At 36.0% G+C, this 19,331-nt stretch overlaps 1 protein-coding gene across 1 annotated transcript in view; it reads right to left on the reverse strand.

The window, feature by feature from the left end:
- Positions 1-19,331, reverse strand: part of fstl5 (follistatin-like 5) — a 343,175-nt gene that overhangs the window by 38,403 nt on the left and 285,441 nt on the right. Inside the window, 3 exon segments of the mRNA XM_056472163.1 lie at positions 2,252-2,296; positions 2,298-2,369; positions 2,470-2,495. Of these exon segments, the coding sequence (XP_056328138.1) occupies positions 2,252-2,296; positions 2,298-2,369; positions 2,470-2,495 (143 nt within the window).

Raw genomic sequence — 19,331 nt, forward strand, 5'->3', positions numbered from 1 at the left:
AGAAAATGTAAGAAAGAAAACAAAAAAGAGGGAGAGACGGATGAATGGATGGCTGCATGGAAGCAAGGAGGGCAAAAAAGATTGACAAATGGATGAATGCATGGATGGTAGAAGGAAAGAAGAATGGGTGGAAAATGTAATAATTATACATGGATGGATGGATGGATGGATGGACGGATGTGAAGAAAAAATGTAACAAAGAAAGATAAAAACGGAGGGATGGAAGAATGAAGAGATGAATACATGGGAAAGAAAATGTAAGAAATGTAAGAAAGAAAGAAGAAAACTGAAGCGCTGGATAAATTGATGAATGGGTGAATGAAAAACAAGAAAAAACTAAAAAGCAACAAAGGATGGATGGATGCATGGACAGAAAGAAGGAAGGACGGGAGGGGTGGATGGGTAGAGTAAATCCAAAATGGATGGATTGAAAGAAGAAAATGTAAGAAAGAAAGGGCAAAAATGGAGGAAGGGGTGGATGAATGGACGGATGGATGGATGGATGGATGAATGGATGGATAGAAGGAAAGGAGAGATTGGTGGGAAAATAGAATAAATGATAAATGGATGGATGGATGAATGGATGGATGGATGGATGGATGGATGGATGGATGAATGAAAGAATTGATAGAAGGAAAGGAGATTGGTGGGAAAATAGAATAAATGATAAATTGATGGATGGATGAATGGATGGATAGATGGATGGATGAATGAAAGAATTGATAGAAGGAAAGGAGAGATTGGTGGGAATGGATGGTGCATGGAAAGAAAGAAAGAAAGAAAGAAGAAAGAAAGAAAGAAGAAAGAAGAAGAAAGAAAGAAAGAAAGGAGGAAGGAGGAAGAAGAAAGAAAGAAAGAAAGAAAGGAGGAAGGAGGAAGAAGAAAGAAAGAAAGAAAGAAAGAAAGAAAGAAGAAAGAAAGAAAGAAAGGAGGAAGGAGGAAGAAGAAAGAAGAAAAACATGGAAGGATAGCGAGAAGAAGGGATAGATGGGTAAATAAATAAATCATGAATGGACTGATGAATAGATGGGAAGAAAATTTAAGAAAAAGAAGAAAACAGAAAAGAAGGGAGGGAGGGATGCATAGGTGTATGAAAAGCAATGGATGGATGAAAGAAAGATGGCAAAGATAGAGGAACATATGTGTATAAATGATGAATGGATATAAAGAAACAAATGTAACAAAGAAAGAAAAAAATTTAGAGATGGGTGGATGGATAGATGGATCAATGAGAGAGATAGATGGTAGAACAAAAAAATTGATGGATATGAAAAGAAGAAAATTTAAGAAAAAATAAGAAATGGGTGGTTTGAGGAATAGATGCATGGCAACAAAACAGAAGAAAGGAAAGGATGGATGAATGGGTAAATTAAATAAAAAAATAGAATGAAAAAAATGAAAGCAAAAAAAAACAAAGGATGGATGAATGGATGGAAAGAAAAAGAAAGGAGGGATGGATGAGTAAAGTAAATACAAAATGGATGGGATTGAAAGAAGAAAATGTAAGAAAGAAAGACCAAAGAAGGAGGGAGGAACGAGGGACGAATGGATGGGGGCATGGAAAGCAAAAACAAAAACAAAAGAGCAAAATAATGGATGAATGGATGGATGAATGGATGAATGGATGGGTGGATAGAAGGAAAGGAGAGCTGGGTGGAAAAAATGGAATAATTACAAATGGATGGATGGATGGGCGGGTGGGTTGGTGGGTGGATGGATGGATGGATGGATGATGGATGGATGGACAGATAGATAGATGGAGGAAGGGAGAGCTGGGCAAAAATTGAATAAATTACAAATGGATGGATGGATAGGAAGAAGAAAATTTAAGAAGGAAAGAGGATAAATGAAGGGAGAAATGAAGAATGAATGGATGGATGGGTGCATGGAAAGCAAGAAAAGATAAAAATCAAGAAAAGATGGATAAATAGATGGATGACTGAACTGATGAAAAGAGAGAAGGGACAATGAAGAAAAGTGAATAAAATAAAGCTTAAAAGATGGAGGTAATGGATGGCATAAGAAAGAAAGAAAGAAAGAAAGAAAGAAAGAAAGAAAGAAAGAAAAAGAAAGAAAGAAAGAAGCTAGCATTCGTCTGTTTCTTGTAAAACGAATATGCAGAGATGCTGATAAATAAATCACATTCATAAAATCTGCATTCTGCTTAGGGTTAAATCATGCAGGAGGGAAAACAGAGGGTTTATGTTGAACATTTACAAGTACTGGAAAATGTCTTTATACGACAGCTTACCTGCAGGCCAAGAAGCTTCTCGCTGGGCTTGATGTGCCTCTGAATGCTCACAGGCCACCGGCTGGATAACTTTAATACCATCCTCATAAAACACATAGAACATGTTTCCATCCCAGACCTATAGTATGACAATATAGACTCGTTCAGGGCTCAGATCCACAGAAATAAGGTTAACTTCAGCATTAACACATAATATTGTATCGAAACACCATGCTTACCTTCCTCCTCCACAGGATGTTTGCCACTGTAAGAGAACACAAAGAAAACACATGTGAGAGAGGTTTCCTTATTTGAAAATGTATACATCCATCACTTATACTAGTGTTGTACTACTTGAGACTTGTCTTGAGACCATTTTTAAGGTCTTGTCTTGGTACTTTATCTAATTTTAGACTAGGATATGTTATTCAATACAGATTTCGACACCACATCTGCTGTTAATACATTCAGATGCAATTCTTGTTTATTAGATATCATCATATTACGGTGATTGGATGAATATTCCTGGTTTAATACAATCAAGAATTAAGGAAGGATTGCTTGGGGTCTTGTCTTGATCTCACACATACTGGTCTTGATTGGACTTGGTCTCAAACCTTCAAAATCTTGGTCTTGACAAACACTGGTCTCTCCCAATGTACACTCTACATCTCTCCAATGTATTAATCTTGTCTGTTCTCAACACACTTTGCTCTTGGTCTTTGTCTTCTGTCTAAAAGTATTGATTCTTAACTTGTGTCAACTCCTCAAGTCTTGGTCTTGTTTTGGTCTTGGCACACCACTGGTGGTGATTCTGTTTTTGGTCTCAATCCCTTAAAGTCTTTTCTCTCGAAACACTTCAGTTTTGGTTATAACACATTAAAGTCTCATGTTTGTTTTGATTTCAACACACCAATGTCTTGGTCTGAACCCTTAAAATTGTTGTTCTTGTCTTGACACACTCTGGTCTATGTCTTGACTTAACTTGCTAAATTCTTGGTCTCAATACACTGGTCTTGGTCTTAACTTGCCTAAATTTTGGTCTTTAGTTGATCTTAATCAATTCTGGTTTGTCTTGGTCTCAACTACACAAATAACTCTTGGTCTTAACCCTTTAAGAATAGCCCTTTATGTCTTTGCCCTGTCTAGATCTCAACCCTCCATAAAAGTGTTAATGTCAACCAATTCTGGTCTTGTGTTGGTCTTACAACACTCTGGTGTTAGTTATGGTTGGGTCTGAACCCTTCAGAGTCTCAAAGTCTTATCTTGTGTTGACAAAAGCTGTTTTGTGGTCTTTTTATTGATTTTAATCTCCAATGTATTGGTCTCTTATTGTTCTCAAGACACACCATTCTTTGTCTTGTCTTGGTATCAAAGAACTGGTCTCAGTCTCAACTCTTCACAGTCTTGTTCTTGTTTTGGTCCCAATCCCTCAAAGTCTTGGACTCGGCACACTTCCATCTTGTGTTTATTCTTGGATTCAAGCATTGGTTCTAAAACTTTGATCTCAACCCTTCACAATTTTGGTCTTGCTTTGGTCTCAATCCCTCAATTTCTTGGACTCAGCACACTTCAGTTTTGGTTTTCTATTGGATTCAAGTATTGGTCGAAACTTGGTCTTGTTTTGCTCTCAGCCTTTCAGAGTCTTGGTTGTGTGTTGGTCTTGACGCACTTTGGTCTACGTCTTGCCTTGTTCCCAACCTGCCAAATTCTTGGTCTTGACGTAGACAGGTCCAGGTCTTCATCTGCTTAAGTTTTGGTCTTTTGTTGGTCTTAATCAATTCTGGTCTCGTTTGATCTGAACCAACCTCTATGAGTTGTGGTTATGTGTTGGTCATGACACACTCTGGTCTACACTTTGACATGATCTCAACCTGGTCTCTTCAAAGTCTTGATCTTTTATTGATCTTAAATAATTCTGGTTTTCTCTTGGTCTCAACCACATCTTGTGTTGGTCTTGAAACACTCTGGCCTTGGCCATGACTAAACCCTTCAAAGTATTGGTCTCAACTCAAATTTTATCTTATTTCAGTCAACACCCATTAAAACCTTGGTTTTGACACACTCTTGGTTTCAATCCACCAAATTCTTGGCCTTGATTTTAAGTCAGCCAAGTCTGATCTTGTATTGGTCTCTACTCCCTAAAGTCTTGGTGTTGTATCAGTCTTAAAACACTCTTGACCTTGCCTTGGTCTCGATTTAAGTGGTCTTTACTACGACACTACTATCCACCAGAGACACAATATGAACTCACACGACAGGCTGTTACAACATCCCACTTTTATTGCAATAACATTTGTAATTCGTGGTTATGTTTTTCTAATGTGGTTTAAAGCCAGAGAGTTGTGTTTGATTTGGCCAAGTAATTAAACTGTGCAACCTGAGGAGCTTATTGATTTGACTCGCTTATGTGTAATCAATACTGTGTCGACATTATACAATGAGGTCAGCCTGCGGGGATTTATACACTTACATATAGCCACCAACCACAGCCTTCACACAGTGCATTAGGGTGAAAGTCAAAGCTTATCTTTGCATCAAGCATGATTATATACCCATAACCGCTGGAACTGTGACTGATTTACCTTTTTAAAACACTTAAACTTTGGGAAATTGAGATCAATGCCTTATTAATAATGATCAAATACCTCTAAAATGGGTCTTGTGGCAATCAAGCAACTGTTATTGAAGCATAACCAAAAATATCACACACAATTAACTCCTGAATAATTCTAAAAGCTTTTTATTACAGAACAAATTGCCTAGTAACTACAATGAAACACCTCCATTAGGGAAAAAAGAGCTCGTTGATGGCTTTAGCATTTGTGCTAAAAATAACAGCGATGGCCATTACTGATAAATGACTGATGTGCAATTATTGTGCTCATTCACTATTTGTCAGCAAATATTTATTGATAAATATGGCTCGTTAACACAGTACACACTTATTATTTTCTCTTCCTTATTGCTTTCTGATTGTTCGCTTTAAAGTGAAGATGTGACCTCCAACTGTACCTCAGCAATATGATTCAATTGCTCAACGTCTGTGAATCAATCTCCTACAATTCACCTGTGCTACAATCCTAAGGCAAGCGATTCTCATTCTGCTCTCTCACTTCATCAAGGAGACAGCAGTGGAATAGGAATCATGATAGAGCTAGAGTTAATCTTCGAAAACTCCTTAGTCGAGTTCTTTTTCTATGAGTTAATGCATCGGCAAAATCTAAAAGACCTTTGTGAAAAATATTGCCATTGCATCAGCAATTGATGAGGAATGTGAAAAAGCCTCAGAAACACAGAGCCTCGATACAGTATGAAATCAAAAGGGACTGGTTTGAAGAAATGTGACTTAGTCTTTTCCAGTAACACAATGAGCCAACACAATTCATCATGAAATAGAGGGAATAAAGAAGCACAGAAATAAGATGTTTGAATTGACACATTAAATAAGTAGAACAATCTCCAAAATTCACTAATATATTAGAATATACTTTAAATGTTTACACTTTAGGTAATTTGGTTACACATTAAATAATTGGTTGTGTTTTTGATAATTTTTAAATAATTTTCCCCTTTTAAAAATATGTTTGTAATGTATTTTAACATTCATTTAATTGAACAATAAATAAACAAAATTTTCTATACATGAATGAATAATAATAATAATAATAATATATATATATATATATATATATATATATATATAATATATATATATATATATATATATATATATATATATATATATATATATATATAATATATATATATATATATATATATATATATATATATATGTTATATATAATATATATTGTTATGATCATTAGCAGTATTGCTCTTGCAGGCCCATTCAATACTCACATATTCCACTGCACTACAAATCCCATGATGCACTTCACTCACACACCTGGCCTAGATCTCCCATGATTGCAAACAGACATAGCTGAAGCTGTTCATAACTAATTACTCAGATTTTTTATACGCCTTTCAAACACACACGTTGCTAATTCTTGTAAGCTGTCAAGCGAACGTTTTGCGTGCCTTGCCTTGCCTTGCCTTGTACTCATCTTTGCTTTGATTTGTTTATGTGTTTTATGTTGTTTGCCGCCTGGATCGTCCACTTGCCTGTTATTAACCACACTTCTGGATTTGCCTGTATGTTACTGTTTGCCCCTGATTGTGACCATTGCCTGCCTGACCATTCTCTGTGTAATAAATCCTCCATTTGGATCCAAAACTCCATTGTCAGTTGTGACGTGATAACCCAAATATTGACAGAACGTTTTATTTTTATTACTTGCAAACTAAATTAGCACACACAGAAATAAAGCAACGTTTACATATCAGAGTCATTAATTGCCAGACTCCCATGCAATATGTCGGACAGTGCGATCGGTGTGTTGTGCGTCTTCTTGGCTCAGTACCATGTCTTTGACAGTGTTGATATTTTCAACAGTATGGGCAGTGCGTGGACAACCACTCCCTGCCACACCACATACTGATCTAGTGTGATCAATTTTCGCCAAGTAATCCAATCCACCTTTTGTCCACACAGAAACGTTAAGCACTGTAGCCTTTCAGTTCTCGTAAACCTTTGATCTAACTCTTATCTTCATCCAAATACACAATTTTTATTTAAGCCTTTTGGAGCTAAAAATAAATATGTCATCATTATGTCATTGCCAAGGAAAGTAAATAAAAGGATTCTACACTATTCCTGTACAAAGTCATTCTTATTCCTGTAGTACGATAAGCAGTCTTATTTTTGTGTGATATATTATTGCTTGTTTTTTTGAGACATGGTATATTTATATTTATATATACACACACACACACACACACACACACACACACACACACACACACACACACACACACACACACACACACACACACACACACACACACACACATATATATTTATATATATAAAGTTAAAGTCAGAATTATTAGCCCCCCTCATTTTTCCTCCCAATATATGTTTAACAGAGAGAAGATCTTTTTCAGTAATTCTAATAATTGTGACTTTAACTGTTTATACAGACATATTAACTAGTCAATTGGAATAATATGATACAACTCATGCATTATTAGGAATAATTAAATCTAAATATATAGATTTACACAATATATACAATATATTGTACTGACATATATTAAAAATTGCAATGATATCATACAATTCTTTACCCACGCAGTGTCTCATTTGCCTATTTATAGCAAAAGCAAGCCCAAAAGTCCAGTTCATGCATTACACCGCATAATTTGTCTCATCCATCCATCAAAATGGTTCAGGTTAGTGAAACAGGACTGCTGGGAAAAACCACAACGCTCACCTCAAATGAACTCTGACTGAAACGCCATGTTCCCCACACATCTCAAGCTGCCAGTGGGAGATAAAGCAGTGCTGCGAATCGACAGTGATCCCGTAACAGGTGAAGGCCAGTGTTGGACTCTAATTAGGTCTCCAACACAACCAAAAACTAATCAAGACTAATGCCTGGGGTCTGCGTTTCTGCCGCGCTTCTCTGAATCATTCATGGGCCTATCAAAGTATTCAGGAGTTGAGAATGCAACTCTGCGTCTGTTACCTTAATGGCCCGTTGTGCAAATACCCATGATGGTCCTGCATAATTAAACAAGCGAACATAATTTAATTATGACGATTATGAAGACTCAATAATGAATAAGAGATAAACTATACTACTGAAGTATTTGTTTATGTCGCAACTTTCTATCTACAGTTAAAGTCAGAATTATAAACCCTCCTGAATTTTTAGCCCCCCTATTTTTATCCATGTTCAGTTTACAGATTTATTCAACACATTTCTAAACATAATAGTTCCAATAACTCATTTCAAATAACCGAATTCCTTTATTTTTGCCATGTTGACAGTACATAATTGTAACATTCAGGCGCTGCCAAAAGAGTTGAGGAAACACATGCAGTACTTTATTCAACAGAGAATGGTCAGGCAGGCAATGGTCAACACAGGAACAAAACAAAAGTATCCGATCCTATGTGAAGTCATAGTCTAAACAGGCAAATAGACTAGGTGGCAGAGAATCAAGATACGGAAAACAAGGCAAGGATCTATACACAGAAAGTCTAGACTGGATTACATGCTTAGAATTGCTACCGGAAACTGGACTCAGCCTCGGTGTGTGTGTGAAGTGTATAAATCAGGGGGTCTCAAACTCAAATTGGCGGGCGCCATTTCGGTGACAGATAATTTATAGGAGGGCCGTATTAACATTCAAGCACAAGAAAAAATAGGAAACCTGATGCACTTGGACATTCTTCCCCAGAGTATCAAAGCTCTATTTGGTTTCTTGTTGTACATATAGAAGGACTAGTTTAAATTGTTATGAAAATACTACCATTTAATAATAGGCATAATAATAATAATAATAATAATAATAATATAATAATAATAATAATAATAATAATAATAATAATAATAATAATAATAATAATAATAATAATAATAATAATAATAATAATAATAATAATAATAATGTCCCAATAAATTGTTGCTTAACCAAAAGTTTAGCAGATGTGTAATACAGCAGAAAGCAATTGTTCTTCTCAATATCATTCTTTTTTGTAAAACTACAACAAAGAGGGGGAAAGTATTTACATATTCACATTTACTTTAACATGTTTAACTCAGCCAGCAGTAACATTTTACTAATGCACATTTTTCATACAAATCTTAATAAGCATATGAGGAAAATCTATTAAATGAGACCATTTGAATCGAATATTAGCAAAATTACCATTGTACACCACCAATATAACTTGTAATCCATGAGGTGTTTGTACAACACAATACAGGTGGTATAAAACTGATTATAATCAAATGAGCCTTGAATATTTACAAAAATAGAGTTTTAGTAAAAACAGAGCACTTACGGACATATATTTCAACGTCAGCCCCAGAAATAATCTGCATGTGCGTTACTCTCGACCACACACTGAGAGAAACCGAAAGTAACCTGAATATATAGTACAGTACTTTAAATGTTCAGTAGATGGGGGTGGTGATTCAAAATATATGTTTTGTTGGGCCGAATCTCGTTATAGTTTTGACGTCAGTTGCGGGCCGGAGGGAGGAGGAGGGGGCCGCTAATGGCCTGTGGGACGGCAGTATGAGGCGCCGTTTACACTAAAACATTTTAGTTTTAAAACGTGTTTAGAATGAAAAGGATCCACGTCCACACTGGCGTTTCACCTAGCATTTCTGAACAACTCTCCGTCCACACTATACCACTGAAATGCACATCACGTGATCATACATACACTCTGGCATGCACTGCAGCGATGAGAGCTGTGCACGTCGGACTGCTCATCAAGGATCTACCACTGGATCTACTCTCACTATAGTTGTTGTACGTGATATTGAATTCAGCTTTTTGTCTATATCTAACAACATACTCCCCGACTTTGGTGTTTTGAATTTATTACTTGTTCTCAGGTAACGTCTTTTGGCTGAGCGCAAAGATAAGTTAATATATTAATTAATGTAACGGCGAACACTGATTCTGCACATTTGACTGATTGCTTGCATTTATTTCCTACATTGTACAAACTTTTTGTATGTTATACTTTTATAATGGCCATTATTGATTATTAAAACTGATATTCAGCAAAAGAGAGGGTATGTTTCATATTTTCAATACGGCAGTAATGTTATTGGCTCCGTTTTGTTATAAATATGCATACAGTGAAGATGACGGTCATATAAATATGTAGCTACACAATGACGCCTCAACTTTCTTGGTGACTGTTAAAGTGCTAATATCAAAATGAAAATAGGCAGTTCCTTATATCACGTTTTCATTTTATTGTTAAGAAAGTGAAACAACTTAGCCAGGGTGAAGTGAATGAGGTTATAAAGTACACTGTTCCCTTTAAAGATTTACCTGACGTGTCCTCAGGAATTTGTTTTTCATATCAAACCTGCGAAGTCTGAACTTAAAAGGAGAGGATGCAGGACTGAACTTTATGTAGGCTACTTAATATTGAGGAAAATTGAGGATCTGTAAGAATTAGATCACTGGTGATTGTGATAATAATATTTTACTAGATATTTTTCAAGACAGTTTATAGTGACATTTAAAGGCTTAACTAGGTTAATTAGGCTTAATTTAGGCTAATTAGGCAAGTCATTGTATAACAGTGGTTTGTTCTGTAGACAATCAAAAAATTGCTTTAGCTGGGTAATAATATTGACCTTAAAATGGTAACAAAATTATTAAAAACTGCTTTTATTCTAGCTGAAATAAAACAAAACTTTCTCCAGAAGAAAAAAAAAAATATTGTAGGAAATACTGTGAAAAATTCTTTGCTCTATTAAACATCATATGGGAAATATTTGAAAAAGAAAACAAATTCACAGGAGGGCGAATAATTTTGACTTCAACTTTATATGGAAAAATACAATGTATTCTGTTTTGTTTGGAAGGTCATGCTGCATATAGACTTTGTTTTGCTGGTATTGCGTTCTTTAAAGTTTAATACAAACTCCTACAGTCTTTTGGATATTGAGGTTAATGCCCTCAGGTACAGGGCAACACCTCGGAGAGCGGCTGATGCTGAAATTGACTTCGGAAAAAACATCAGATGAAAGAAAGATGAGAAAATACCCACTAATTTCTGCCTTAAAGCGGTGATAAGGAGTGTAAGGTTAAAGTGGAGGAAAACTGGCTGTTAGAGAGAGTTTTGCACACAGATGGTGTGTTCAAGTACTCTACATAAAAATACAGAAATAGACACACATCAACTTTAGTACAACACAATGTTTAAACACTCAAAATGTTTGTGTTGGTATGAATTTTGAATGGTTTTGAAAAAGTCAATAACACTCAATATTATTTGAATCTATTTAAATGTATTGTATGAAGTAAGTAAGTAATGTGGATTTATATAGCGCATTTATTGTGTATGGCCATACACCCAAAGCGCTTCACAATCATGAGAGGGGGTCTCTCCATACCACCACAATAAAGTAAATATTGCTTTGACATAGACTTGATCCTTGATGAACATTTATTATAGCGGAATTGTTTGCCCATTATTATTTGGAATGTAGAATCCCTAAGTATTTTTAAATCATCACTTGAACATTTATGTGATTTTTATGTTATTTCAAACTCATCTAGAATTTGTTTTTGTCTAGTTTTTATGCACTTTGTTATATGTAAAATAATTTTTGATGCTACTTTTAAAGGTGATATAAAAAGGTTGCTGTTGTCCTTGTTATTATACTACCTGACAAAAGTCTTGTTGTCAATCCCAGTTGTAAGAGCAACAAATAATAACTTGACTTCTAGTTGATCATTGGGAAAGTGGCAGAAAGTAGACTTTTTTGGTGAATCATCTGTTGAACTGCATCCCTATCATCACAAATACTGCAGAAAACCTATTGGAACCCGCATGGACCCAAGATTCCCAGAGAAATCAGTCAAGTTTGGTTAAGAAAAAAATCATGGTTTGGGGTTACATTTAGTATGGGGGTGTGCAAGAGATCTGCAGAGTGGATGGCAACATCAACAGCCTGAGGTATCAAGACATTTGTGCTGCCCATTACATTACAAACCACCGTGAATTTCTTCAGCAGGATAGGCTCCTTTTCATACTTCAGCCTCCACATCAAAGTTTCTGAAAGCAATGAAGGTCAAGGTGTTCCAGGCCAGCCTTGTCACCAGAAATGAACATTATTGAGCATGTCTGGGCTAAGATGAAGAAGGCTTTCATCAACTAGAAGTCAAGTTATTATTTGTTGTTCATATACTTGGACAGGTGATAAACTTTTGTCAGGTAGTTTATATGCCATTTGTTTGTTTTAAGGTACTTTGATAACTTAAAACTTCAAAAGAACGTTATTTATTTGAAACAAAAATATTATATAGTACATCTTCACTTATTTGACTCTTATTATTACTATTGATTAATTTTACATTTTGGTTTACGTTTGAACTTTGTTTAGATACTAACTTCAAATTTAAAACACAACTTTGATTCATGTCATTTTTGAAACCTTGTTTTTATAAAAAAATAAATAATAAATAAATAATTAAAATATTTCTTTCCTTTTTATTTTCTTAATAACATACACTTTCCATGTGTCAGATTTAACATAAACCAACAAACAAACAAATGAACAAAACGAAAGGCTTCTCAGTATTTTACATCAGAATACAATATCACCTCTGTTAATCTTCTAGTAAAACATTTCCAAATCCAAATAATAAGAATATTTATTTTATATATTCATATTCATATTTTTTAAAAATATATAATATACAAAAATGCATACTTTATCTTTTTTTCACTTCAGCAAAAAAATCTGCCAAACGTCTTTAAAAAGAGACCAAACTTTGATCATCTTCATCAACTCAAAAGTGAGTTATTTTAAATGGAATATTTCATTCAAGAAAGACAATCACTATTAACTTAATACAATATGGCAAATGCATATTTATGCTAAAACAATACTGCAGTTCCTGATGAAAAACCGATCACAATTTACAGAAAGCAGCTGTGTAACTATTATACAATCATGAGTATTTTGAACAAAGAAAAACCCTCCATTACATTCTGAAAGCAAAGAAGGAATGAAAAAAGTAAACATACAAGATAATACCCATTAGATGTTCCTTTAGATCTGTGCACAGTCTGAAAACTGGACTATATAGTGACTGGCAGAGGTGAGCACGGTCACTAACATATCCCAGCATGCAACAGAAAAGAGATGCCTGCATTGTTTTGAAGGGCCCACTGCGTGACAGAGCAGAACGCAAAATTACAGGCTGTGAAATGATAATTCTGACAAGCTCCATACAGTACAGCCTACATCACCTGATCCACAAACACACAAAAAGCTGATAAATGGGAAAAGCAAGCATCTTATTTGGCTTTTGAGAGGCACTTGCTAACATACTGAGAGTTCTGTGTTTGATTGTGGAATCATGGGTATTCAGAGACGTTCAGTTTCTCTCTGCATCTGTTCCTTTATTTGCTCTCTGCATCTCTCAGGATAAACCTAGAGCAAACACGGATTCTAATAATCCAGCAAACACACAGCTGTACGAGACCAAGGGGAGATCAGAACCACTGTTGTTTGTGTGTTTGCAGCAGGTGGTGTTTATCTTACAGTTTTAAATACTTAGCCAGTGTTTTTTTTTCCCTCTTCACAATAAAGCAACGTTATATTGTCATGTATACTTAAAGCAGAAATGTTCAATGTATTAAATGTGCCCTATAATGGAAATCTGAGTATACCAAGGCATAGTAGAATAATAAAAGATACGTATATGGAAATGGACACACTGTGAGCCTCAATACCACTGTTTCCTCGTTCTCATGTCAATTCCACTAGTGTAAAACCCCGCTAGACAATGAGCCAATCAGTTGACAAAACAAACTGTGACAAGAATCACAGGCCATGCCATCCTCATTTGCATGTATGCCTACTTTAGGTCGTTCATCCGAACCTGACGAGCAGCTGACATCACAGAGAGCACACCGACTCAAATGCAGCTCTGAGATCATAAAAAAAATCTCTGAAATCTTTCATGTTAATGATTAATATTAATATTAGCCAAACGTTTTCTAGTAATACAACGGGGATAATTTCCCCCCATTTTAAGTGTAAATTTCACTTACTATGTATGTGGGACTTTTATTTTAAAAAGGTGAGCGCCAAATTGTTTACTGTGCATTAAAGGGCAATGACAGCATGAGACATGTTTCAAACTTGCCTCAGGATGCAAGATTTACAGATTATACGTTTATTCATCTCCGCCCAGAAGAGTCGTAAGGTATGTTGAGTTGCATATTTCGTTAATTTATCATGTGAAATTTGATGTGTGTGTTTCAACAAACACATGCAGACTGCTAAATCGCATCAAATCACTCAGCTCAACTATCATATGTTCAGGCAGTGATTGATACTAAGTCCTGACTGTTCTCTTTGTTAATTTAGCTTCAAAATGCAATGCAATACATCACTATCACTCTTTTTTGTCAATATTAATTCTAATTTAGCCTTTATCCACAACAGATCTGGTGAGCAAAATAGGTTAACGTTACTCTGATTGGGTTTATTTTTGTTTGTGTTCAGCGAACATCATGCTCTGTGTGTGTGTGTGCGTGTGTGTGTGTGTGTGTGTGTGTGTGTGTGTGTGTGTGTGTGTGTATGAGAGCAGCAGGTCAGAGCAGAGCTCATTAATATTCACGACACAAACCATATATGGTCAATCATGGACCTTCTGATTCTAGGAGTATTTTATGGAGTAATAAATGAGCTTATTAAACCCTTTCTGGAGATTTTTTGAACTTACCGAAGCCATAAACCTACTATGTAGATATCAGACAACAACTTAACGTTGCTTAATAAATGAAATAAAATAAAATAAATAAATAAATAAATAAATAAATAAATAAATAAATGTGGCAGAGTGTAGTGTATCATTGTTTTGTATATTTTAATATTCATTGGATTTTGGGTCAATGGGGAATGAACAATTCAGTAAAGTTGATTTTTTTAAAGTTGATTGAAATTTATTTAAATTCAAATATTCAAATCGTATTGAATTTAAAATATTGCTTCTTACATATAAAGCTTTAAATAATCTAGCTCCTGTTTATCTAACCAATCTTCTGTCTCGCTACAATCCAACTCGCTCTTTAAGGTCTCAAAACTCAGGGCTTCTGGTAGTACCTAGAATAGCAAAGTCGAGTAAAGGAGGTCGAGCCTTCTCATTTATAGCTCCTAAACTCTGGAATAGCCTTCCTGATAACGTCCGAGGCTCAGACACACTCTCCCAATTCAAAACTAGATTAAAGACCTATCTGTTCAGTAAAGCATACACTTAGTGCACCACTTGGGGCTTCCACACAGGTTATGCATCTTGTTGATATACACTGTGAACATCAGCTACGCTAATTATTTTCTTTATTCTCCATTTCCACCTGGGGATACTCTTCCCGAGGCCCTCAGACTATGCAGAGTCACTGATTCGATCCAAGACCAACGACGAGATGATCCCAAGGTTTTTTATATCCTGGACCTGGCCGAATCCTGAGCAGCTACTGTGATGGTCATGGAGGAGTGGAGAACATGAGACTGATTCCTGTGACGCTCCAGAGACAGACGAGTCTTCGCTGAGGCCAGCTTCCAGCCTCCGCCACTGAGACTGCAGCTCTGCACAAAAGTTTGGCCAGCGGAGAAATTAAAATGGTCGTGCCCAACTGAGCCTGGTTTCTCTCAAGGTTTTTTTTCTTCACTTCCGCCTTTAGTGAAGTTTTTTTTCCCTCTCCGCTGTCGCCACTGGCTTGCATGGTTCGGGATCTGTAGAGCTGCGCATCGTTGGATTTGCTCTTCAGTATTTGGACTCTCAGTAGTGATTATTAAACCACACTGATCTGAGCTAAACTGCACTGAACTCAACACTATAAACTGAACTACACTGTTCCTATTTACTGTGACCTTTTATGTGAAGCTGCTTTGACACAATCTACATTGTATAAGCGCTATACAAATAAAGGTGAATTGAATTGAATTGAAATTTACCAATATCATTTCTTTGTAATATAAATGCAAGCAACAACAGTTGAAAATATTCAGTTGGGTCAATATCATGATTGGGCAGACTTGATAGTTTTTCAATTAGCTCAACACATTATTTCTCATTTAGCCAATGTTAACAGACTGTTGCTACAATTAAAAAAACAATTTGCCGAATTTCATTTGGGCCAATTGAAAAATGGATTCCTCTAATCCAGCAAACACACAGCTGCACAAGACCAAGGGGAGATCACAACCACTGTTGCTTGTGTGTTTGCAGCAGGTGGTGTTTATCTTGCAGCTTTAAATACTTGGCCATCGTTTTTTCTTCTTGATAAGAAAGCAACGTTATATCGTCATGTTTTTTCTTATGGATGAGGAGCACAAGCACACCTGAGTGCTTCACATCAGCCCGGTCTCAAATCACACACATCTGTTGATATTTACAACACACAAAAATGTATTCCAGAACTAGAGGCGTACTCAAATATTTGATGATAGTGATCGATTGCTAGGGAGCATTTGCTTTTCTACTTAACTAAATGAAGGTGTTTGTGTTGGTTTGCTAAGGGAGCGTAGTTTAACCCTCCTGATATCTTAGAATTATGTAGAAGCAATTTGCAGTTTGGGTCAAAAATGAACTGCCTACACTAAATCCTTGAATCTATTTAGTATGAAGAAACAACCTCATTTTCATCACAAACTCTATGAATGTCTAGTTTTTTCCTTATCAATGTGGAGTCTTTCATCATGTGAAGTGTGCATGTGTGTTGCCAGTAGTCTTAGAGGTGTTAAAATGCTTTTATAGGTGGCAGGTCAAAACTGACCTGAAGGACAACCATTGTACACTAAATGTGTTCAGCCTTCGTGAAAATATTAAAATAGCAAGTTATAATTTTTCTAATATTGGGATCATTTAAAAAAAAAAAACTTTAATATTTAAAAACAACAACAACTCCCAAACACCCCCCTGCCAAATAAATCTTGCCTTCTTTAATTATTATTGTTAATATTATAATTATTATTATTATTATTATTATTATTTTTATTATTATTATTATTAATAGCACAACTGCAATGTACATAGTGAGTATATAGGATTTATCCTGGCAAAGGATTAAAAGGACCTTTGTGCTGTGAGGCACTGAATGATTCCCATTTACTGAATGTAAAAAATATGGATGTAGTGTCGGTAATGTCACCCACAGTTTTCTGAGGAGAGAAAATCAAGCTACAAGTGGGCAGGCCAATCATCACCATTTTGTTTGTGGATCATTGCGCTGACCACAGATAACTGAAAATGCCCAAAGAGACAGGTGCGAGCGGAGCTACAGATGCCACCAAAATGATGGTTTGTGAGCATAATTAGGTACAAAGCATGCCATATTATCTGATAATTGTAAGAAATAAAGCATAAAGGCAACTGACTGTGGAAAGCCACATAAAACAGAACAGATATATTTGTTAAGTTCAGCAGCTAATCAGCCAGAATCAGCTGAGGTGACATGACAGCAACCAGAGAGACCTAGCTGTCACTCAAGTGGCCACGCCCTTAATTATGCAGACTGAATAAAACTTAATGTAAATGAAACGGATGAGTTATAAAAATAATTCACCCTCCTCACAGTTGTCATGAAGGGTAATATTAGCTATATGAACCAACATCAGTTTTTGTACCAGGCTGTAAAGAGCTTTTTTCTGCTGTAAAGTTGGCCATTTTAACACTGGGGCCAATAGAAATTTGCTCTATTATTGAGCAGAATTTTGATGAATTGCAGATTTAGTTACTTCCATATTGGTTTTATGAGGGAGAGCGGGATGTTGCCGCATGCTAAACATTCTGTATTCTGCATGTAAGGTCTGCAGTTGGCGATGTGACTTGATAAAGTCTTGCGTATGGAAATAGACTGAACATTCCATACACAAGCACAAAATGTCACCATTAAAAACAAAACAAAACCAAAAACTGTTGTGTACACTATAAAAATATGTATGGTTTCACATAATCAATTTGTATTGGGACAACATGAAGCGACTAAGTTAACTTATTAGTTTTTTTTACAAATTCAAGTGGATTAAATATAAAACAATTAGGTTGTTCCCAAAAAAACTCAAGAATTGTGTTGTTTCAGCTCATTTTAAATAAGTAGTTTGAACAAACAATTTTCTTAAATGTAGTTTACATAGACATGATAATGCCTACATAATAAAAGTTCTCTGGCCCAGCTCTGGCCCACACAATCAGGTTTTGCTTGGCCCACATGCTGCAGTGAAATACAATACAACACTGGATCAAGTCTGGCTTCCAGACAAGGGCCAAACATGGACCACATCTGGGTCAAGTCAAAGCCAAGGTAATAATAACTGGGCCTGAACCGGGCCAGATAGGTTGGTGTGTCATGATTGCAATGAAATTGATAAACCCATGAAACATTGCACTTTAAGCATGCTATAGATGTGCTTATTCTGAAAACGACCTGATTGGTAGAATTTTTTCTTTACTCAAAAATTATTTTCATATATTTTAAATGCAGGTCAAGACAGGCCAAACTTACGTGACCCACATACAAAAAATTTAACATCTGAGCCAAATACTACATTTTACATCTGGCGCAAATCGTGTGTGCCGCCTTAAAGATGGTGCCACCTCTGCTATGTTTGGCCCACATGCTGTATGCCAGTGCCAGATGGATGCCTGCTGTGCCAGCTTTATGCCAAATCTGGGCCAGAATTCTTTGCTACCTTGGGTGGTATAGTTTTTAAAACATTGGACTTAGAAGCCCAATTTCAAAAGTTTACATTTTCAGATATCTGAAATGCCACCTTCATTGCCAAAGCCTATGAACAGCTTCAGTTTTTAGTTGAAAATAGTGTCATGTAAATGCAGCTGTCTCTGCACTTTAACCGGGGACAAGATCATGTACTGTAATTCACAATTCAACTTCAATGGCATTAAAAAAAAAAACTAAACTGGAAGATAGCGTACTCTCATTGCAGTGCACTTTTACTCAGTGGCCCTTTAGGATATGACTTTTTTGGACGTCCCATTTGATGATCTTTAGAGGAGCACAGTTGGGTCAAGACTCACCATCTGACCTTTAAATCTGGAGGAGAGAGAAAGACTGGGACCACGATCATTATCTCCCTCTGAGAGCTGTGTGTTTTTCCCAGCTGACCTGTGAAACGCCACTGACCCCAATCACTGATGGCCGACCACCAACTTCACCTTGTTTTGCCCTTTTGATGTACGATTACTTTTATTATACGCCCTTACAACCTTTCAGAAACTGCAATCCCCACTGTACATTCAACCAGCAACACGTGACTTTGTGCTATGAGCCCTGGCTTTTACTGTTCATGATCTGTAGCTTTACTTCCATGTAGAGAACAAAGAAAATTGGAACTGAGCATAAATATTTTGTCAACAAAGCACTTGCATGCCATATATTCAAGAGAGCAAAATTGCCTTTACCTGTAAATCTCTGAAAAATAATGTTTGAATATTGTTTGAATATAGTTATACA

This window comes from Danio aesculapii, chromosome 14 (genome assembly GCF_903798145.1).
Source record: "Danio aesculapii chromosome 14, fDanAes4.1, whole genome shotgun sequence".
Lineage (NCBI taxonomy): Eukaryota > Metazoa > Chordata > Actinopteri > Cypriniformes > Danionidae > Danio > Danio aesculapii.